General features: G+C 46.7%; 1 protein-coding gene across 1 annotated transcript in view; it reads left to right on the top strand.

Moving 5' to 3' along the window:
* The window catches only part of LOC111151937 (poly(ADP-ribose) polymerase family member 12), a 40,637-nt gene extending 19,396 nt beyond the window's left edge, over nt 1-21,241 (top strand). Inside the window, exons 6-12 of the mRNA XM_022510164.1 lie at nt 717-912; nt 5,176-5,317; nt 8,336-8,432; nt 14,126-14,201; nt 15,992-16,122; nt 16,964-17,115; nt 20,128-21,241. Coding sequence (XP_022365872.1) covers nt 717-912; nt 5,176-5,317; nt 8,336-8,432; nt 14,126-14,201; nt 15,992-16,122; nt 16,964-17,115; nt 20,128-20,453 — 1,120 coding nt within the window. The 3' untranslated portion in view covers nt 20,454-21,241. The remainder of the gene's footprint in view (nt 1-716; nt 913-5,175; nt 5,318-8,335; nt 8,433-14,125; nt 14,202-15,991; nt 16,123-16,963; nt 17,116-20,127) is intronic.
* Nucleotides 21,242-22,136: the final 895 nt, after the last annotated feature.

Raw genomic sequence — 22,136 nt, forward strand, 5'->3', positions numbered from 1 at the left:
TCCATGTTTGAGTGAGATTGGCCTATAATTTTTTCATATTATCTTGATCTGGTTTTTATCTTAGGAAATATCTAACCTCATAAAGATGAGATTGGGATGGTTTCTTTTTCTGTTCTCTGAAAAAAACTCATGTACAATTAGAATTATTTTTTCCTGAATAATTGACCATGTGTCTAAAGAATATCTAGGCGTAATGTTTAATTTATGGGAAGATTTTAAACTACTGACCAGTTTCTTATAATTTTAGAGATCAGTCAGGTTTTCTATTTTTCTTGAGTCAATTTTGGTAAATTTATCCTATTTTTCAGGAGTTTGTTCATTTTATTTGTTGTCAAACTAATTGTGATAAAGTTGCTTATAATATCCCTTTTAGTGTCTATGGCATCTTTCATTTTTTTTACTGTATGTATTTCTAATATTCTCCTTTTTTCTTTATCAGTCTTGCAGAGACTAATTTTACTTTCAGAGAATATTAATTTCATTATTATTTTTTTTGTATAAGAAACGACTGTCCTCCCCTCTTCCCACTTGGAACCTTTTTCCCCGCCTGCGTGTTAGAGGGGGGAAAACTAACACTGTTAATTTGTGACACTGTTATATTTAAGTTCACATCTATCAGCTGAGCATCTAGAAGACCACAGGTGGAACCTGAGTTTTCACTTGGCTGGTGGATGTTCTTTTGCATGGATCTCATGTTCTCTCATGTTCTTTTGCAGGATCCTGTGTGCTGAGTCAGCCAGCAACTTTCACTTTGATTGTCTAGACTTTGAGTCCATGATGTTTGGCGCAGCCCCCGCCCGCCGCCTCTCCACGGCCTCCTCGGTTACTAAACCTCCACACTTCATCCTCACCACTGACTGGGTTTGGTACTGGACTGATGAGTTTGGTTCTTGGCAGGAATATGGACAACAAGTAAGTGTCACAGAAAGAGGGCAAGTATTTTCCCCCAAGGGTCTGTGGTGGAGGAGCTGTTCCCAGACATGAACGTGAGGGTTGTCCTGGGGAGTCCTTGACAAAGCCAAAGATGTTCATATCCCCCTATGACTTACTTGCTTTGGGGGAATTAGGGCAAAACTAGTTAGCAGTTCCTTTTTTTTTTTTTTTTAAGATTTTATTTATTTATTTGACAGAGAGCTCACAAGTAGGCAGGGAGGCAGGCAGAGAGAGGAGGAAGCAGGCTCCCTGCCGAGCAGAGAGCCCGATGTGGGGCTCGATCCCAGGACCCTGAGATCCTGACCTGAGCCAAAGGCAGAGGCTTTAATCCACTGAGCCACCCAGGTGCCCCTTAGCCATTCCTTTGTAGGAGGTTCTGTCTTTGAATGTTTAGGTATCTGTTGGCCTCATGAGAACTGAATGACTATAGATTATAATGAGATGACATTTCTTCATTGGTTTTGTTAAATGGGGTAGAGAGAGGCCTCTCTAACTGTCGAACAGGTAACTCCAGAGCAAGTGCCTGTGTGTGCAGGAGAGTCTGGGTAGCTTCACAGTATACTTGAAGGCTTTTCGAAGGTGGCCTTTTGCCTTCTCTGTAGCAGCAACTTCACAGAATGTGGGCAAGTGTAAGAAAATGGATTCGTTTCAGGTATTGATTTGGAATCTGAATCTAATAACTGGTGTTGTCAATTATTTGAAGATGTTCGTGGCTGAATCAGATTGAGTCCCCTGGTCACTTGTAGAGGTACAAGGATAGGGAGGTCACCACATCTATGTGGATAGCTTTCCAAAATGAATATTGGGATTATGGTCTGATAGACATTTATACTCTTCCAGGTTATAAAAGGCTATATTAAAGCTTGAGTTTCTTGTTCTTACCTGCACCTGGAATGTCTTCTTCTCTGGGAACACTGTAATGTGGGCTGCATGAGCACAGGGAGGTTGGTCTCTCTTGTGCCACCGATGTGCCCCTGTGTGGAGAATAGTGTCTGTACCTAGCAGGTCCTCAGGGCAGAGACCTTGGCTGGCTGAAGGACAGAGTAATTACTGTCCTCTGGCCTGTTGGACATGGTCACGCTCATCAGGGGCCTCACTTCAGCCTTCATCTGCTTTCCCTCTGCGTCCTCAAGTGCCAGCCTTTCCTTGGTGGCTGTTCCGTCTGCCCTCTTTCCCACCTATCTGCCCCTCTTGAGCATCCTGGGTTTTTTCCACCTTCCTTGCCATGTAGATTTGCTCAAGGAGGCTCCCCGGCATTGCTCTTGGTTTGGTCAGGAGCAGGAGTGGGGAGGCCGTGCCTGGCATGGAGGAGCAGGAGAGAATGAAGGGCTAGTCATGCTACCTGAATGGAGCTTACCTGGTAGCATCATGGGGGAACCCATGGCAGGTGAGAAACACTTAGCTAATGCAACAACCTCTCACCTTTTGTTTTGTGATTTGTCCCCTTTCTTGGGGAGCTGAGTGGGATGACACTAGACCCTAGTGACACCCTATGCAAAAGTATTTTTCCTTAGGTGACTTTGCAAACTGGATTGTCATGACTTTAGGGAGTAGGGGCCTTTCTCCTCCAAACAACCCATACTTAGGGTTTTCCCTTTTTCTTTTCTATGCGGCTACTTTCTTGCAATATAGTCAGAGTGTATAACCTCATTCAGGACATGAGCATCTCTGGCAATGACCTGTATTTGGGTATCATTCATATATTGCACAGTGCTGGGGTACAGACGCACATGTGTGAGCTCAGTGGCTTTTGGTTGTGTGGTCTCATTTGGTACCATCGGTTGGATCCTCTCCTAGGGTGGCCTGTCCATTCTAGCTCTTCTTTTCCCCACACACTCCTGGATTCCTGCATATGTGGATTTCTTTCTTATTTTTCTGCTAATTGACAGTTTAGGACCATTTTCTTTTGATTCAGGGAAACTAGGTTCTCTTCTGCCTGAGTTCAGGATGTACAGCCCAATTTCAGGTCCACATTGCCTCCACCCTATATTAATTTCCTGAGGCTACCACAGACTGGGTGGCTTAGAACAACAGTGATGTATTGTCTCACAGCTGGATGCTGGAAATCAAAACCAAGGTGTCAGCAGGGCCATGTTCCCTTTGAAACTTGTTAGGAATCATGCCTGTTCTTCCTAGCTTCTGGTGGCTTCCCTGGCTTGTGGGTGCCTCAGTCCAGGCTCTGCCTCGTTGTCCTATGGCCTTCTCCCTGAGTCTGCACATGACCGTCATCTTATAAGGGCATAAGTTGTGTGGTTTAGGAGCCCATCCTATTCTAGCATGATCTCATCTTAAGTAATTACAGGGTAGTAACCCTGTTTCCAAATAAGGTCAAGTTTCGAGGTACTAGGGTTAAGACTTCAGCTTATCTTTTTTGGCAACCAGCGTGTCACAATTCAATTCATAACGTAATCTTGGGTATAAAGGTGTTACTGTTCTTGGCCCACTGAATTTTCCTATGTTGACCTTGATGTCTCTGAGGTGTTGGGCTCCAGGATGCCTTACCCTGACCTGTATCCTCTTTGGATCATTCTCAGCAGGCTTCTCATGTCGATTGACATTTTGCATTTTTTTCCCCTTTCCTGTGATCCTCTTTACCTTGCTATAAAACCTCTACTGTTGCCCTCACCCTTTTGTACCTGAACAACGCATCCATCTCTACTTGAAAGGCAAGACCCTCATTTATTCCCCTCCTTGCCAGGATCTGACTTCTGTTCCTGTTACTTGTTCATCTAGTCACTTTTTTATTTTTTTTTTTAAATATTTTATTTATTTATTTAACAGACAGAGATCACAAGTAGACAGAGAGGCAGGCAGAGAGAGGAGGGAAGCAGGCTCCCCGCTGAGCAGAGAGCCCGATGTGGGGCTCGATCCCAGGACCCCGGGATCATGACCTGAGCCGAAGGCAGAGGCCCAACCCACTGAGCCACCCAGGCGCCCCTAGTCACTTTTTTAAAAAAAGATTTTATTTATTTATTTGAGAGAGAATGAGAGAGAGAGAGAGAGAGCACGCTAGTGAGCACAAGAAGGGGAGGGTCAGAGGGAGAAGCAGACTCCCTGCTGAGCAGAGAGCCTAATGCGGGATTGGACTCCAGGATCATGACCTGAGCCAAAGGCAGTTGCTTAACCAACTGAGCCACCCAGGTGCCCCTCATCTAGTCACTATTCATGGAGTGCCCGCAGGAGGTGGGACACTGCCAGGCACAGCCCTCACAGTGCTGTAGACACTGCAAATGGTCAAGGGCCCAGGTGCCAAATCTGGTGGCATTTCCAGCCTTGGCCCACTCCCTCCTCACTCTCCTGGCTGCCTTGCTCCTCCTCTGTCTCCTTCATGGGCTGTTTCTTTCCGCTCCCCTTCATGAATTTTGGGGGAAGGGTCCCCAGGGTTCAGCCCATGCCTGATGTTCTTCTGACATTAGTGGCCACCTTAAGTGATCTCTGCACCTCTGTCTCCAGACCAGATTCCTCTTCAAACTTCAGACGGACATATCTAGAAACCGGCCCAATATTTCTGTGGCACCTTTGCATTTGGTTCCAGGCACTGTGCTGTGTACTCTGCAGGCCTTATTTTAATGATTCTTCCAGCCTGGTGAGGATAGGACGGCACTCTTGTCTCGTGTTAGGGGTGTGACTTAAGTTTGTTCCTGTTCCTGTCCTGTTGAGATCACTGAAGTTCACAGGGCCCAAAATTCAAACTCAGTCCATCCCCAAATCTTAGATGTCCTATAGGTAATTGGAGAGAAGCCGTGGGATCAAAATGGGTAATGCAAAAATAGACAGCTTCCGTGGGCTCAGGAAAGAGCACAGAGAGGGACTAAGCTCTGAAGGGTGCTGGGTGCAAGAATGGGCAGAGAAGAGGCAGCTATGCTCAGCCCATCCCTCCAAGTGGATCGAAGAATTCAGTGTTGACGTTCACCCTCATTCAAATGGTTGTGTCACCCATTATGAGTAATTTGAGTGCTGCTTTCTTCTGTCGCAGCCGTACACTTACCTGCTTAGCAGGACCTGCATTTACTATTTTCCTGGGCAGCTTTTAGGAGGCATTCGTGTTGGCTTCTATTCTGTGTCTCCTTCTCCTGCCACACCCCTGCTCCCTGGCTTCTCTACCCCCGCTTCCCTGCCTCCCCCATGACACAGATACCCACCGCAGGCATGTCTGCAGTGTGGTGTGGATCGCGCCCAGCAGTTTTCTTCATCATTGTAGCTTCTTGCCTTCATGGAGTATCTGTCTGGCTTTCCCTGTAGGGCATGGAGCACCCCGTGACCACTGTCAGCAGCAGCGATTTGGAGAAGGCCTACCTGGCGTACTGTGCCCCGGGCTCTGACGCCCAGGCAGCCGTCCTGAAGTTCCAGGCCGGAAAGCACAGATACGAGTTAGACTTCAAAGGTACGTCTTGACCCATTGCCCTCACCCAGCAGGGTTTGGCCATCTGTTGGCCCGGCCTTTCCCTCCTTTACCCTGGAGAAGTTCCGTGTACACACTGAGAGCCAGGAAAGAAAAGGAGAGGGGGTCCCTGCTCCTGAAGTGCTGTCCACGTGGAAGGGGAGTCAGACCTGTGACAGATGGTGGCAGCCCGGGGCAGGTGGAGGAACAGCTGCGGGGGAGAGGGAGGTGAAGGGAGAGGAGCCCGAGGAAGGACGGGAGCCCAAAGTGTGCAGGAACAGGCGGGGGGCCGCTTTTGTGCAGCGCTGGTGGTCCTGTAGGCCATGGACGAGGCTCTGTGGTCCCAGGGTTAACCTTGGTCCCTGACTGGTGTCAGCCATTCTGCTCTGCGCTCTGCCCTGTCCTCCCCAGCCTGGCGGCTCCCCATCGTCCTCTCAGCACCTGCGGCTCAGGTGGGCTGCAGACTGAGCACATGCTAGACGTGCACTTTCCTTAAAAGTTACTGGAAGCGGATTGTCCTGTGCCCATAGTGTCCTGACACTGAACTTTAAGTGACTCGTCCTGGCTGCCTTTGCAGACAGACAGAAACAGGCCAAATACCCTTTGGCTAGTTCATGTAGTGACTGATTTTGGAGGATTTTTTTTTTTTTTTCATTTTAGATTTTTCTGTGGCTTCTCTTAAGACATTTCCTCATGGTTTTATCAGCCCAGCTCTGTTTAACTCAGTGTTGCCTTACCCTTTAAACTCTGAGTCCTTCTGAATGTTCAGCACCTTTTGAGGGAATTCACTGGGCCTTCCTTTAAATACAATTTGCTGTTTTTTCTGTTTTGTGGACCTTCTACTATGGGGAGGGCAGCAGAGTGCATGCGCTGAATTATCCTAAAACCACGTGACCTGCTCGCTGTGGTTTTGTAGTGCTTATTTTCTTGGTGAGGGTGGAACCGCTGCCCCTCAGGGTGCCCTTGCAGAGAACACAGAAGTGTGTTCTCTGCAGGGGGAGCTGCTCACCCGCTCTCAGCATCTGCTGGGGACCAGCAGCCGTAGGTTTCCAGTCCACAGTCTGATAGATAAAAATGCACGAAAGGGGCAGTGAGTTACATGAGGATCAAGTCCATGCAACTAGCAACCATCTGAAGGCTGCTGGCAACTGTTTGAAACACTCCTTTTAAGTATCTGGAAAATATCAGAGCCAGAAATGTCAGATACGGCCTTTACCATCGTCAGCCTAGGCTGCATCCCCAGGGGACAGAACCGAGAATCAGGATAACGGTGGGAAAGAGCACACACATGCAGTTTTCTGCAAACTGCAGGAAAAAAAGTGTGTTCACCCCACACTGACCCAGTCTCATGTGGATAGGCACAATTTGTTTTGTTGGTGGTGGATCACAGCAGCAACAGAAGTAGTTTGAGGTGTTAGGTTCCTGTCTCACGGCAAGGTGTTGTGAAAGCAAGTCTCAGACCCAAGTCGGCCAGACATGTTTATGAATGAATATTATTAGGAAAAAAGTACAGTTAAGAAACACACACAACAGGTCAAATGATTGGTTCTGTAGGACTGAGGAAGACTCGGCGCTGTCATTTTAGGGACTCTTGTCACATGCTTTGCTCAAGGCCACTGCTAGTGCCGATTCCAGAGGGAGAACTGCGATATCTGTTAGCTACCATCAGATGGGCAGAATCCCCAAGGTCACTTTTGTTTAGGGACTTAGCCTACTGTATCCTTTGTAGGGGTAACAAGGGAAAAAACTCACTTTTTCCCATCCACGGAAGGGTAGGGAGTGGGTCTCACATATAGTCAGTCAGTCTGCATGTCTTGAGTAGTTTTACCAGTGAAAGACCATTTGAGACTTACGATGATATCAGTCAAGAGGCCAATAAAAACCCAAGTAAGTGTGCTAATTATTGATGGGAGGTGAGGGATGGACAACAGTAGGGCTTGTGGTAGCCATGTCTGCTGCCTGGGCTCCTGATGAGAAGGTGGGGGACCCCTGGGAGTTCTGATCTTGATGACCACCTGGGCGACAGCATGAGGGACTCCCACCTCAGTGATCAGACAGTGTATGCTCAAATGCAGTAACATAAGTCACAGACACCTACAAATTAATGTTAAAATGTTTTTTTATTTTTTTATTTTTTATTTTTTTAAAGATTTTTTATTTATTTGACAGAGAGAGATCACAAGTAGGCAGAGAGGCAGGCAGAGAGAGGAGGAAGCAGGCTCAGTGCTGAGCAGAGAGCCCGATGCGGGGCTCGATCCCAGGACCCTGAGATCATGACCTGAGCCGAAGGCAGAGGCTTAACCCACTGAGCCACCCAGGCACCCCAAAATGTTTTTTTTAAATGAAAAAGAAAAAACTGGTTTTGTACTGTAAGTGCAGAAAGTAAGACGTGACAGGGTTTTCCTGGTGGCAAGCGACATGTAATCTAGCTCATAGGTGTTTGTGATTTTTCAACTTGAGGATCAGTGTCTCCTCTCATCCCCTCAGGATGAACCCCCGAGGATCATGGGGGTGGGCGTAGGGCAAGGATTTTGTTTATTAAAGATGGTACAGGTTTAAAAAGGTTGAGAAATACTGCTGTGGAGTCAGTTTAGTCAAATTAAAAAAAAGTTATAATAGTAAAATTAGTGTATTAACTCTAAATCCTCCTGGCTCAAAATGTGGTAATTTGGTCTCAGGCTGGGCTGAAGCTTTTTTTATATCCAAGTTGGGAAAAATTGCTAAGCAAAATAATGATTTAAACAAGATTGGAAGGAACAATTTAAAAGTGCTCACGTATAATTTATATGTCAATTACTCATCATTCATGTGTTCATTAAACCCAGTCTCCTAAGGATACCTATTTTCTTTTATGAATATTTGAAATGTGAAAATTGCCTTGTTTTTTTAACAGACTGACTCTAGGCTTTACACATTAGGATTAGTTTTCCAAACCATTTAGTTTGTATTTATAAAACATTGCCATCCTGTGTGTGTGTGTGTGTGTATGCATTTGGTGTTTTTTTTTTTTTTCTTCTTCAGTGTTTGTTCAGAAAAACCTGGTCTATGGCACAGTCAGAAAGGTTTGCCGGCGACCCAGATACGTGTCCCCGCAGGAGGTGAAGGTGAAGCAAGCCTGGTAGGTGGCATGAGAACTGGGGGGCTGGCCTCTGCTGCACGTACAGGAAGCCTCCTCGGGCTGGCATAATGCAGTAAGAGGGTGTGTTGGCTTGTGTCACTGAATGTGCCAGCGCTCCGTCTCTGAGTGCCCAGGCCTGCCCCCCAGGCAGGACCTTCGTACTTTCCTTCACTTAATACTATAGTGCTGGTATTAATAGCCAAGTTCCAGAAAAGGTCTGAGAATTCATGAAACTGGAAAATCAGGGTACACTTAGCACATTTCAGAGAGAGAAGTATTAGCATGGATTATAAGATGATAAATATAATTCAGGTTTATAGAAATATGTCAGAGTATTTTTCTAATTGTATGGTAGACTAATTAACTTTTAGTTAATAAAGCATTAAGGTGCCAAACGAAGTGCAACATGAAATAAAGGGAAAAAAAGACCTAAGACACTGGAAAAAATTGTATAATTAGATTTTTTTAAAAAGATTGATTTATTTGAGAGAGAGAGAGTGTGTGTGTATGTGTGTGTGCGCGCGCGCACGCATGCGTGCACGCAGAGGTGGGGAAGGGCAAGAGGGAGAGAATCTCCGGTAGACTCCGTGCTGAGCACAGAGCCCAACGTGGGGCTTGATCCCACAACCCTGAGAACGTGACCTGAGCTGAAATCAAGAGTAGGACACTTAACCGACTGAGCCACCTAGGCGCATGCCATATAATTAGATATTTTAACTGTAAGTGTGCGAGTGGTGTTCCTGATTCATAGTGTATTCTTGTGCAGATTTTTCCAGAAACCAAAAAACTTACTCCTGACTTTAGACTAATTTAAAGAATGGTTAGGGAACAGTAATAATCTCACTTCTCATAATTTCTCTCTGTCTCCATCTTTAAGTGATTGTATAGTTTGTTTTTTAACTTGGAAGGGATCTTTTCAGTAGCTCTTTGGGTTTTTCTGTTTGTTTTTGGAGTCCGATTTTGTTATTGGTAGTGAGCTGCGGTCTTGGCTTCTGACAAAGCACGTGGCTCTTTGTTCTCCAGTCGCATCACGTATGAATGCCAGCTTTGGTGCCATCACCTGTGGCAGGGTGACTCCCGGTGTCCGTATGCCAGGAGCTGGGAAAGGCTTGGAGCCAGAGCGTCATCTTTTGGGTAGAAGATCTGTGATGCACAATTACAGGCTGCTTATTGTGTTCTGCAAGCCGGTTAGGCTTGAAGCTGGCTCATCAGTTTGTATTTTTCAGTTGAATAGCTGAATCATAGATCTGAGTGTTTGAAGATGTCGAAGTGATAGAAAAATAATGGAATTATATACCGATAAGAAAACCATGTGTTTCATGGTTTTATGTACTCGCATATCATGGGATACCAAAAACCTAAAAATGGCTGCAGCCACTGGTCTCTTAGTGGCCGCTTAGTCTCTTCTTCCTCAGGGCGGGTTCCCTTTTGAGTTCCAGAAGCCGCTAGGGGCCTTCTAAGCATTTAGGGCAGGAGAGGACCCTCCTGCTGCTGATGGGGCATATTTAAGAGCTTGGCTCTACCCAGACCCCCACTGAACCAGAAGTTTTAGGCTGGGTGCAGATGTCCTGGGTTTGGAGCTGGGAGAAGGGTTCTTTCTCTCCAATCCACATGGCCACATGCAGGGGGAGAGTGGCTGGATGGCAGCAGGTACCACAGCACCTGGTACATTGGGTGTGTCACAGCCTAAGCTGGGACTTCAGCCAGTGTTGTCTTCAGCCAGCTACGCCTTCCTTTAACCAGAGAAACCGGGCTCATTTCTGTTTCATGGTGAACCAAATAGTTTCTCTGCTGGCTCTTCTGGGGTCTCGCAGATGGACCTCAGTAGTTGTATTTGTGGACCATGGTCATTTAAAGAAGAGTTTGATACAAACTAGAGAGAAAAGGTATTATCAGTCCAAGAAAAGGGTATACTCAGTAGTCATCGTCTTCCTCCCTGTTGTCTCCAGCGTTTCCACAATGAGTCGCCATTTCCATACATTTCTGATTTATCTTTATTATCTTTCTTTCTGCAAAAATGAGCAAATGTGTATACATAAAAGTATTTTCTGATTTCACTTTTCTTGTACCAAACTAGAGGCAGCATTCTGTATGTACTGTTCTGTACCTTTTATTTTCCCTTTCAGGACACTGAAATCTTCTGAAATCTGTCTGTCTGCATGGCTCTCCAGCACCTGTGCATACCCTAATTTATTTAATCTGTCCCCTTTGGAGGGATGTTTTGCATTGTTTCAGATCTTTTGTTGTTACAAGGGTAACACCACGGTGGATGATCTGGTGTACGTGCTATTTCATGTTCAGGGAGATTAATGTTCTAGAAGGTAAATGCAAATTCCTCTTAATGGGGTTGAACCATTATGCACTTTGCCTCAAGGCGCTTGAGGTACTGCCTTGGCCTTGCCAACAAGTGAGTCATCAAGCTCTTGGACTTTTGCTGTTTTCATGTGTGGCAAAGGGTGTTTTCAGTGTATTTTAATTTGCGTTCTTTTATGAGTGAAGTTTAAAGTTTTTTTGCTAACTCTAACAGCCATTTGCCTTTCTTTTTCTGTGGGGAGTTTGTCTTTTTGTTCAATTTTTTGTCAGCCTTTTGGTGGTTTTTTTTGATACGTTAAGAGCCTTTTTTTGATACGTTAAGAGCCTTTTATCTACTGGGGAGATCAGCACTCAGTTTCTTATACAAATCACAAACCTTTTCTCTTGATTTCTTAGTTGCCAGCTTTGTTTATAAAGTATTGTACCCAGGCAGAAATGTTTATTTTTTAGTAAAATGGATCCATCTCTCCTGTGTATTGCTTCTGGATTTAGAGTTTAGTTAACTGTGGCTGCTTCTCCTTCTGGAAGTTATTTTTTATTTTTCCCCTAATCAAAGCCTACCTTAGATACAGTTTGGAAAAATCTGTCACCTTTCTGAGACCGGATGTTTTTGTTATCACTGTAACGTGGGCTTTAGAGGGCCACAGACACCACACATCAGAAATAAAAGCGATCATTTTGGTCAGATTCAGACTAAGATATGCCTGATTCAGGCAGGATCTTCCTAGTGCATAACCTGAGAGTCAGACAGTGTCCGTGCAGTGAAGCCTGTGGCTCTTCTGCTAACCCAAGTGACGGCTGCCAGCTGTTGCAACTCTACTAAGCAAGTCTGCTCCCGCCTCTCCAGCCATCTGGGACTCCTAGAGTGGGTTGCTTTCAGAAACAACTTCTCTGTTTACACGAATGACAGGGTCACAGAATATGATCTCCACATTCCAGAGTTTTAATACCAGAGTTTGATGTGAAGTTTGAAATGGCATTTACACATCGGCTCTCTGGTTTAGTTTCTTACTGTCCTTATATCCTGCATAAAAATGTTTTACTCATGTGGTTGAGTCCTATTTTTTCTTTTCTTGCCGCCTTATGGATATTTTTGGTCATTTCATTTTTTTCCCTCCTATTAGTTTGGAAGTTATGTACTGTATTACTTTATTTTTATTTTAAAGATTTTATTTATTTATTTGACAGACAAAGATCACAAGTAGGTAGAGAGGCAGACAGAAAGAGAGAGAGAGAGAGGAGGAAGCAGGTTCCCCGCTGAGCAGAGAGCCAGACGTGGGGCTCGATCCCAGGACTCTGGGATCATGACCTGAGCCGAAGGCAGAGGCTTTAACCCACTGAGCCACCCAGGCGCCCCTACTTTATTTTTTTTAAAGGCCACACTAGAAATTATAACGTGTTCTTAGGTATGAGTTGGTCAGTATCTTTGTCTTCCTATCGACTAATGTAAGAGCTTTCAAATACCTTATTCCGTTAATTTCCTCTCTTGTTTTTTAACTTCATGAGTATTGTTACTTTATACAATGAATGTTTCATTAGATTTACTCATGTTTTACTGCTTTGTCTTTTCAGATTTTCTTAGATGAAGATCTTTTGGAAAATTGTATTTTTGTTTGCCTGACTACATCTTCATTTTGCCCCCAGTCTTGAAAGATATTTTCACTGGCTCTAGCATTTTGGGGTGTGGTTATTTTCTCCTAGAACACGGAAGAGTTCATTCCACTGTCACCTGGTTTCCATTGCTGCTGTTGCAAAATTGGTTGTTCGTCTAAGCAGAGCCCCTTTTCCAGACTCACTCTTGTCTTCCTCTGACTGCTTTTCAGATTGTGTTGGTCTTGCTGTTCGTGCTCTCACCCTGGTGTGGCAGGGTGTGTGCTCTTATTTATCCTTTTGGAGATTCTTGGGGCTTTTTAGATCTTTGTGTCCGTGATTCTCCTTTGTTCTCCTTAAAATAGCCTTCAGCCTTTCCTCTCCTCTCTTTTCAGAGCTTTGGTTAGGTTCTGACCAGATCCAGGCCTTCTCCCTCTCTTCTCCTTGTCCCAGCTTCTCCTCCATATCTCTCATCTCCTCATTGCTGGGGCCCCATTCTGGATAACCGCCCTTTCCTTTTCGTTCAGCTTATTCCTCTCCTCAGGCAGTCTCCCTCGCTCACAAGTCTGTCCTTGGAACTTCGCCTAGCAAGGAGTGTCTTTCACTTCCGGAAGTTCTTTCTCGTTCTTTTTCAAACCCTCCACATCTTTTTATAGTTCAGTTCCTTGCATATATTTTTAAAGTTTTTCTTTTATTTCTTTAAACAGAAAAAATAATCGTTGTGTTATAATCTTATAATCTTGCCTCATAATTTCAGCATCTTCAGTCTCCACGGTCTGTTTCTGGCTAATTTTTGCTTATGGGACCTTGGTTAGTTATTTTAAACTGTGCTGTTTTCCTAGGAGAGTTATTTGTGGGAGTTCTTTGAGGCTTAGGATGAAGGTACATGTCTCATGCCAGTGGAAACAGAAGGTAGATCTATTGTAGAAAGAACAGATCATTCTGAAATGGAATCAGAAGGATTTGGTATTACAGTGACATAGTTCCTGTTCCTAGACCTGTTGGGTCACATGTCTTTTAGAACTCAGTCTTTGTTTATTTTTATTTTTTGGAAAGATGATAAGGTGCTTATACTATGTGAAACCTGTAATTAAACATGCTAATATTGCAGCCGTATGAAATAAGCTTAGTCCCTTTAAATAGGCTATTTACAGACCCCAAATAGCCTCCTAGCAGCTGTAGTCAAATTTCTACTGTCAGAGGAGGGTTTTTAAATTTTTTTTATTTTTATTTATTTGAGAGAGAGCGTGAGCACGAGTGTTGGGCGGCAGGGGGAAAGCAGACTCCCTACTGAGTGTGGAGCCTGACACGGGGCTCCGTCTCCTGACCTGCGCTGAAATCAAGGGGGATGCTCAACCGACTGAGCCAGCCAGGCTCTCCTGCCAAATGAGTTGTGACATACATTTTCTGTTTTTTTAAAAAATGTTTTTGTATGCCAGTTACACCTCATTGAGGCCGCTTGAAAAAAGAGCTCTTTGAATTTTTAAAATTGTGGATGAAAGTTTGTATGTGCTCCTTTGATCAGTTACTCTCTGCCTTCCATGCAAGTGTTGAGATACAGGTGAGAAATGGATCCCTCGTGCCTGAGGTTTTGGGGTTTGGCCGCGTGGGCAAAGATAGATGTGCTCCCATGTCATGGATAGTGTGCTTAGGGGCTTCCCCACCTCTGCCTGCTCTTACCAAATGGTATGCTGAGACCCCAGACTGCTGGTACCTGTGAGTGGCAGCCACCAGTAATAGATCTGTGTAAGACTAAACAAAATCTCAGTGTTTTTGTTTACATTTTGTAGCAGTGTCAAGTTTCAAGGCCCAAAGAGCATCCCAGACCATTGGGACCCCTCGGCCCTGCCAGACCCTGGCTTTAAGGTATGAGACTCACACTGCCTCGGGCCACGGAGGAGGGTGTTCTTAGACACAGTGAGTGAGCAGACTCCACCACTGAGGGAGCCGTCAGGCGAGGCTGGGTCAGGAGGCAGGAGCTGTGTGGGGTTTTAGGTTCAGGTCTTAGGGGTTTTAAGGCTGGATGACCACCAGGAAGCTGGATGACCCCAAGGGGAGAGGCTGTATTGTGGATGAAGGATGATGACCTGGAAATTTCTCAAAGGGCAGAAATAAGAGCTTAACAGCTGTTTAGCCAATAAGTATTAGTTTTACTAAGCAAGAAAAGAAAAAAACCAGGGGAGGATTTGAGTGTGATGAGGGACATGTCGAGGGGAGTTGCTGTAGGAAGGCGCCAGATACCAGAAGACAGGGACACCAGTTCACATGGCTCATGTCGGGCCTTCCAGTTGACGAGAGCTATACTGAGTTCTATGGAGTACTCAGGCCATTGTCCACTACCGCCTTATGTACGTGAGGCCCTCAGACGGCCTCTGACGCTGGCGTCCTACTGAGCACTGTTCTGACGGCTCTGTGTCTGTCTTCCCTGGGAGGAATCCTCTTATCGAGTTGTACACAGACCCCAGTATGCACCCAGACCCCAGCAGCTCAGATACATGTGCGAAGGGCTAGGCGAGCTTGAGCGATAGTACTCAGCGTCACAGGGCCAGGTGACCAGATTAAGGGGAGTAGGGAAGGTTTCACTGGGTCCGCACCTAAGTGATGGCTGATGCTTGTACAGACAGAAGTAGGGGAAGAACATATAGGTCGATGGAGACTGCATAGGGAAGGAGCCCAGGTCAGGGTGGAGGGCATGCCTAGCCCCTGGGGAGCGGGAGGGAGGTCAGGCAGTGCTGTGGAGCGCTTGGTTGTGGGGTTGAGCTGTAGGCCATGACAGATATGGGAGCCCTTGACAGTCTGGTCTGGGGGAGGGGCAGGCGGGTTCCCTACTTGAGGGAGAGGAGTTTGGTGTCCTCCCATGGGATGGAAGCAAGGAAACCAGTCACAACTTCAGTTGCAGGAGATGCATGGACATTCAGACTGCACTCACCGTAGGGGAAGGCCATGGTACAGAGCGATCGCCCAGGGATCCCTTAACAGGCTGTCATCAGGCCAAGCCTCGAGGAGCAGGAACAGGGCAGCGGGTTAGTTGCAGGCTGAAAGTGCGGGAATTGATGGATTGTCACTGCAGACATCAGCTGCCCTTGGTCGGGGCCCCTCCTGGCCCTTAGGGGGTGCTCTTTCCCAGAGCAAGGCGCTAAGGGAGAGGTGGGCCCTTCTGGGAGGACACAGTAGCCAGGCACCATCCCTGCAAATCTCCTCGTGCTCCTGTGTTGATGTGTATTATCTGCCCGCCTGACATCTTCCCTGGCGCTTGTGGTGAGGAGGGCTCCTGCCATACACACCTGCTTTACTGGGGTCTGCCCTGCTCGGCCAAACGTGCGCACTCCATGTGTATTAACACCAGCTCTGGTCCTGTAGACTATGTAGTCTGTGTGGATACAGAGGAGGAGTGGGGATGTCCTGGGGACACCAAGAGTGGTGCCGATGTATCACGTGCCCGTCCTTCAGGAGGGTTCCACAGTGAACAGCAGGGAAGTGACCGCAAACCGCAAACACCCCACAGCTGGAGAGACTACACCTCTGGTCAAGGGAGAGTAGTGATCACTGTCTGGGTTTGCTTGCAGTTCTAGCATTTTATAAGCAGCCTTGGGAAGGGACTGATCTATATACACTTCGAGGATAACGGAGAAAAAAAAAATGTTTGCTCCCTGCAGAAGATTACCCTCAGTTCTTCATCAGACGAGTATCAAAAGGTCTGGAACCTATTCAACCGTACGCTGCCTTCTTACTTTGTTCAGAAGATTGAGCGAGTCCAGAATCTGGCCCTCTGGGAAGTCTACCAGTGGTACGTGAAGGGCCCACTCCTGCTGAGCTGCTGACCATCCCCTCTAGTACATACACGGGAGGCTAGCTGCTTGTCAGACGTGTCCTGGGTTTCAGGGACAATCTGAGATGGCAGCCACTGCTTGCCCAGTGCTGGGGGAATCAGGGACTGTGTCCCTGCTTTTCTCCCCATCTCTCCATCTTTATAGCTTAGTATTGGCACATCCCTCAGAGCTGAGGGGACTCAAGCTGCCCTAGTGTCAGCCAGCACTTGTGCTGGTGCCTTCTGCCTCCCTGCCTGAAGATCAGCGGGACCGGTCCGTGTAAGCCACCCACACGCAGAGGGAGATAGAGCTGTGTCCTGACTACCAGGGAGCAGCGCCTCATTTTTGTGCTTGAGAACTAGCATGTTCTTGGGTACTCAGTGACTTGTCCTTGTAGGGAGGAGATCTGCAGCAGGTTACCATGGCAAGCCTGGGGTCCTGCTGACCTGTCCCCAGAAGAGGGGGTTGGAGCAGTGTCATCTGTACTCTGGGACCAGTGATGAAATCGGAGTAACAAGGGGAGAGGGACGGCCCCCCACTCACCAGTATCCTCAAGCTTCCCAGCTTCCCTAGCTAAGCTCCGGAGGAAGCAAGGTAGTGGGGAAGAAGTGGGTCTGGTCTGTTTCAAGAGTTCAATAAGCTGAAGAGGCCTTGAGCTGTGGAGGCAAAGGCTTCCTGCGGGCTTTTCACCCAGGTTGTGCTGTTCACCCTGGTCTTACGGGCCTGGACTCATGACGCTTCTAATAAAATGTGTTTTCTTGGGTCAAGTGGCCTGCATTTGGCAGCAAGCACCCTCTGCCTCCTGTCTCATGATTCTAGGCAAAAAGGCCAGATGCAGAAGAGAAATGGAGGGAAGGTGGTTGATGAGCGGCAGCTCTTCCACGGCACCAGTGCGAATTTCGTTGATGCCATCTGCCAGCAGAACTTCGACTGGCGGGTCTGTGGTCTTCATGGTACTTCCTATGGCAAGGGTAAGGGCAAAGGTGGCCCCACCGGCAGAACCTGGCTTTCTTCCCAGGGCCTGGGAAACCCTTTTATTTATTTATTTATTTATTTATTTATTTGTATATTTTTAAAAAAATTTTTTTATAAACATACAATGTATTATTAGCCCCAGGGGTACAGGTCTGTGAATCGCCAGGTTTACACACTTCACAGCACTCACCATAGCACATACCCTCCCCGATGTCCATAACCCCACCCCCCTCTCCGGACTCCACCTCCCCCCACCCCCCGCAACCCTCAGTTTGGTTTGTGAGATTAAGAGTCTCTTATGGTTTGTCTCCCTCCCGATCCCATATTGTTTCATTTATTCTTTTCCTACCCCCCAAACCCCCTACGTTGCATCTCCACTTCCTTATATCAGGGAGATCATATGATAGTTGTCTTTCTCCGATTGACTTATTTTGCTAAGCCTAATACCCTCTAGTTCATCCATGTCGTCACAAATGGCAAGATTTCATTTCTTTTGATGGTTGCATAGTATTCCACTGTATGTATGTGTATATATATATATATATATATACACACACACACACACATACACCACATCTTCTATATCCATACATCTGTTGATGGACATCTAGGTTCTTTCCATAGTTTGGCTATTGTGGACACTGCTGCTATAAACATTTGGGTGCACGTGCCCCTTAGGATTACTACGTTTGTATCTTTAGGGTAAATACCCAGTAGTACAATTGCTGGGTCATAGGGTAGCTCTATTTTCAACTTTTTGAGGAACCTCCATGCTGTTTTCCAGAGTGGCTGCACCAGCTTGCATTCCCACCAACAGCGTAGGAGGGCTCCCCTTTTCTCCGCATCCTCGCCAGCATCCTTCGTTTCCTGACTTGTTAATTTTAGCCATTCTGACTGGTGTGAGGTGATATCTCATTGTGGTTTTGATTTGTATTTCCCTGATGCCGAGTGATGTGGAGCATTTTTTCATGTGTCTGTTGGCCATCTGGATGTCTTCTTTGTAGAAATGTCTATTCATGTCCTCTGCCCATTTCTTGATTGAATTATTTGTTCTTTGGGTGTTGAGTTTGCTAAGTTCTTTATAGATTTTGGACACTAGCCCTTTATCTGATATGTCGTTTGCAAATATCTTCTCCCATTTTGTCTGTTGTCTTTTGGTTTTGTTAACTATTTTCTTTGCTGTGCAAAAGCTTTTGATCTTGATGAAATCCCAATAGTTCACTTTTGCCCTTGCTTCCCTTGCCTTTGGCGATGTTCCTAGGAAGATGTTGCTGCGGCTGAGGTCGAAGAGGTTGCTGCCTGTGTTCTCCTCAAGGATTTTGATGGATTCCTTTCTCACACTGAGGTCTTTCATCCATTTGGAGTCTATTTTTGTGTGTGGTTTAAGGAAATGGTCCAGTTTCATTTTTCTGCATGTGGCTGTCCAATTTTCCCAACACCATTTCTTGAAGAGGCTGTCTTTTTTCCATTGGACATTCTTTCCTGCTTTGTCAAAGATTAGTTGACCATAGAGTTGAGGGTCCATTTCTGGGCTCTCTATTCTGTTCCATTGATCTATGTGTCTGTTTTTGTGCCAGTACCATACTGTCTTGATGATGACAGCTTTGTAATTGAGCTTGAAGTCTGGAATTGTGATGCCACCAACTTTGGCTTTCTTTTTCAATATTCCTTTGGCTCTTCGAGGTCTTTTCTGGTTCCATATAAATTTTAGGATTATTTGTTCCATTTCTTTGAAAAAAATGGATGGGATTTTGATAGGGATTGCATTAAATGTGTAGATTGCTTTAGGTAGCATAGACATTTTCATAATATTTATTCTTGGGAAACCCTTTTAAAGCAAATTGATAGAGGGCATGGGGGGACCAGTGTGAGTTGTTGAGCGGGGTCAAACTCAGTGAGTTATGGACCCCTGGCCCTCTGGGGGAGGGTGCCCAGCTGGTGGCACACTTACTGTCCTCTGTGTGCAGCCAGGAGCCTCACCCAAGGTTCTAGCAGGAGCAGCCCTGCTCAGGCTGGGCTTTGTGTTCCTGTGGAGTGGAGGCTGTGGAGATGGTGAGCATGAGTGGGGGAAGGAGAGCAGGTACCTTCCCAGCCCCGAGTCCGGCCCTGACTGTGCCTGCGTGATCCCTGGAATGGGAATCTGAACACTTCAGATAGGCCGGTGTACTCGTCATTCCCGCTAGAATGAGAGTTAGCTATTTTTCTGTGTTATTTTCAAGCTTTATTTGGAAATAATTTTAAACTCATAGGGAAGCCTCAAGAATAATATTTTAAAACCCCCTGCATAAGTTTTACCTAGATTGATCAGCTTTAACCTTTTGCCACATTGGCTTTATTTCTTTAGACCCACTTGCAAGTGGCATATGTCACGCCCTTTCCCCCTTGAGTGCCTCCTAAGAACAAGGATGTTCTTTGCTGTAACCATGACAGGGTTGCTAAGTTGAAAATCTCATATGATGTGATGCTGTAGTCCACAGCCCTCTTTGGACTCTGTCACTTGTCCATCAGTCAGCCTTAATCAGGTGTGGCAGCAGTCGTGGGCACAGGATGGATGGAAGCCGGTGGTGGGTCCTATTTCCAAATGTGTACGTGGCAGCCTCCAGTGCAGGTCCCATTCGACGAGCTTCAGAATTGTGAATTCTGAATTCTTTGTGGGGCTGCCAGTGGCTACAGTTATCCGTGTATGGGATCTTGCTCCCTTTCCACACCAACCCTATGAGGCTGGGGTGATAGCTGCATTTTAGAGCTGAGGGAGCTGAGGTTTGGGGGCTAAGTAGTGATGTGCCCAGGGGAACCTTTAGGATTTGAGGGACCGAGTCAGAACTTGAGTTTTCTGTCTCAGAGTTTGGTGAGACTCGTGATGCCCTTCATGAGGGAAGAGGCTGGAGAAATGTGAGAAGAGGGAGGCAGGGGTGTCGCCTGGCTGACAGAACCCCGAGCACCCCCTTCCAGGCTGCGGGCTGCCTCCCGCCCCCCACCCCCAGCTGAACCCGTGTGTGTCCTTGCAGGGAGCTACTTTGCCCGGGATGCCGCGTACTCCCACCACTACAGCAAATCTGACACCAAGTCCCACACGATGTTCCTGGCCCGGGTGCTGGTGGGGGAGTTCATCCGAGGCAATGCCTCCTTCGTCCGTCCCCCAGCCAAGGAGGGCCTTGGCAGTGTCTTCTACGACAGCTGCGTGAACAGCATGTCCGACCCGTCCATCTTCGTGGTCTTCGAGAAGCACCAGGTCTACCCGGAGTACGTGATTCAGTATACCGGCTCCACCAAGCCCACGGCTGGTGCCTCCGCCCTCTTCTCCTTGGCGTCTTTCTTTGGGGGCCGGCAGTAAGCCTGCGAGGATGTTTTTAATGCCTTTCAGGCGTGGCTTCCTTGGAGTAGCTATTTGGGAAGGTGTTTTTTTTTTTAAACAAAAACTTTTAATGAACTGTTCATTTAATGTTGACTTCCTGATGAAGTTATATTCTTAATCTCTCACTGATAACGGTTTTCAGTTTTAAGCCACTTTTGGGGTCATTAGTAGATCATTAGTAGACTAACCAGAAGTGACTATAGGTGGGCCCGTTACTGCCTTTTACTAGTCTGTTAAAGTTTTATTATTTACACTCTCTGTTGACTCTGTGGCCGATGGGCACCAGGCACAGAGTTTCTAGATACTATTTTATGGATTGATTTTAAATTTAAGTTTCTGCAGTGAGTCATTTGGTTTTTCAGGGTCTCAGTGGCATCTTGTTTAATTTTTTGTCAAAATGATGCAGTAGCCATCAGTGCAGGAAGCCGTCACTGTCTGTTGCTCTGGTTCTAATCCAGGCACCTCTCCTTCCGGGCTTCTGGCCTTGGAGTCGGCCCATCCGTCACCGTGTTAGAGCAAGTGGCTACTGTGTGGCATCACTGGGGCCCCGTCAGCTTCCCTTTGTCCTGGTGGGGTCTGCATCACTCAGTGGAAGGTGACAGGGATGGGTGACCACCCCCAAGGACCCCCGGGGCTCTGCCCACAAAGGCCCATTCCCATATCTGAGCACACTGGACACCCTCCAAATGTGGGTTTTCTGTTCCTGTGAGATTTGAATACCTGAGCTGCAAATGTCACTGTGGAGCATGGAAATAAAAGAATATTTATCTGAAGTGGGTGGCGACCAGAGCTCATTCTTCAGCGTCTATTTATCTAGCACCTGCTGGATACAGGCACTTTTCTGGGTGTGTCGGGATATAACAGCCCCCGGTACTGGTCTTGGGGGCCGTGTGTGGATTTACGCTAAAGCTGACGAACCTGAAGGTTCAGGACCTCTCACTCGCTGGCGCTCCTTCCACAATCCTAAGAGGAGCCCTAACTACATGCCCACATGGTCCTACATCTCCCTTCAATTTACAGAAGTTACATATTCGTATTTTTTTTCTTTCCCCCAACCGCTGTGAACTTCAAGTTCTGCAAAACCCAGACTGACTCCTGAGCAGAGTGTGTCGTGGATGTGGAGGGCTGGGTGCGTTCTGCCTTGCACACATAGCAGTTGATGGGAGTCCCTGCTGAGCACTGGCTGGCTGTGGGGGAGGAGGGATGGGCAGGGCAGCTCCGTGTCACGATGTGGCCATCCCTTTTGGTCTCTGAGTTCAGTCCTCAGTAATGGGCTCCTCTTCTTCCCCTACACCTTTCCTGCCCATCCCCACCATCCTAATATAGTGTGTCCACTCTGCCTGCTGCCTCCACTTCTGTCACTCTGTCCTTGAGTGCTCAGATCCAAGGCTGTTGTTTTTCCATCTTTGGAACAGGGGTAGGCAGTACCTTGGAACCTTACACAGGTTAAGGCAGAGAAGAACTGAATTCTTTGACCAGAAAAATGTAGCAACAGCAGTACTATCTTCCCCACCTGCCAGGCTAGTCAACGGGTTGTACATGGTATGATTTTTTCAGAGCCCCCAAAATATTTCCTCCCTACCCTGCCTGATCCTGAAATCTTATTCATTGCTTTTCAACCGAGTCCAGGTCCTCCAGTGTAGGTGGAGGGCCAGAGGGTGT

Source organism: Enhydra lutris, unplaced genomic scaffold, assembly GCF_002288905.1.
Source record: "Enhydra lutris kenyoni isolate GAN:26980312 unplaced genomic scaffold, ASM228890v2 scaffoldscaffold27, whole genome shotgun sequence".
Lineage (NCBI taxonomy): Eukaryota > Metazoa > Chordata > Mammalia > Carnivora > Mustelidae > Enhydra > Enhydra lutris.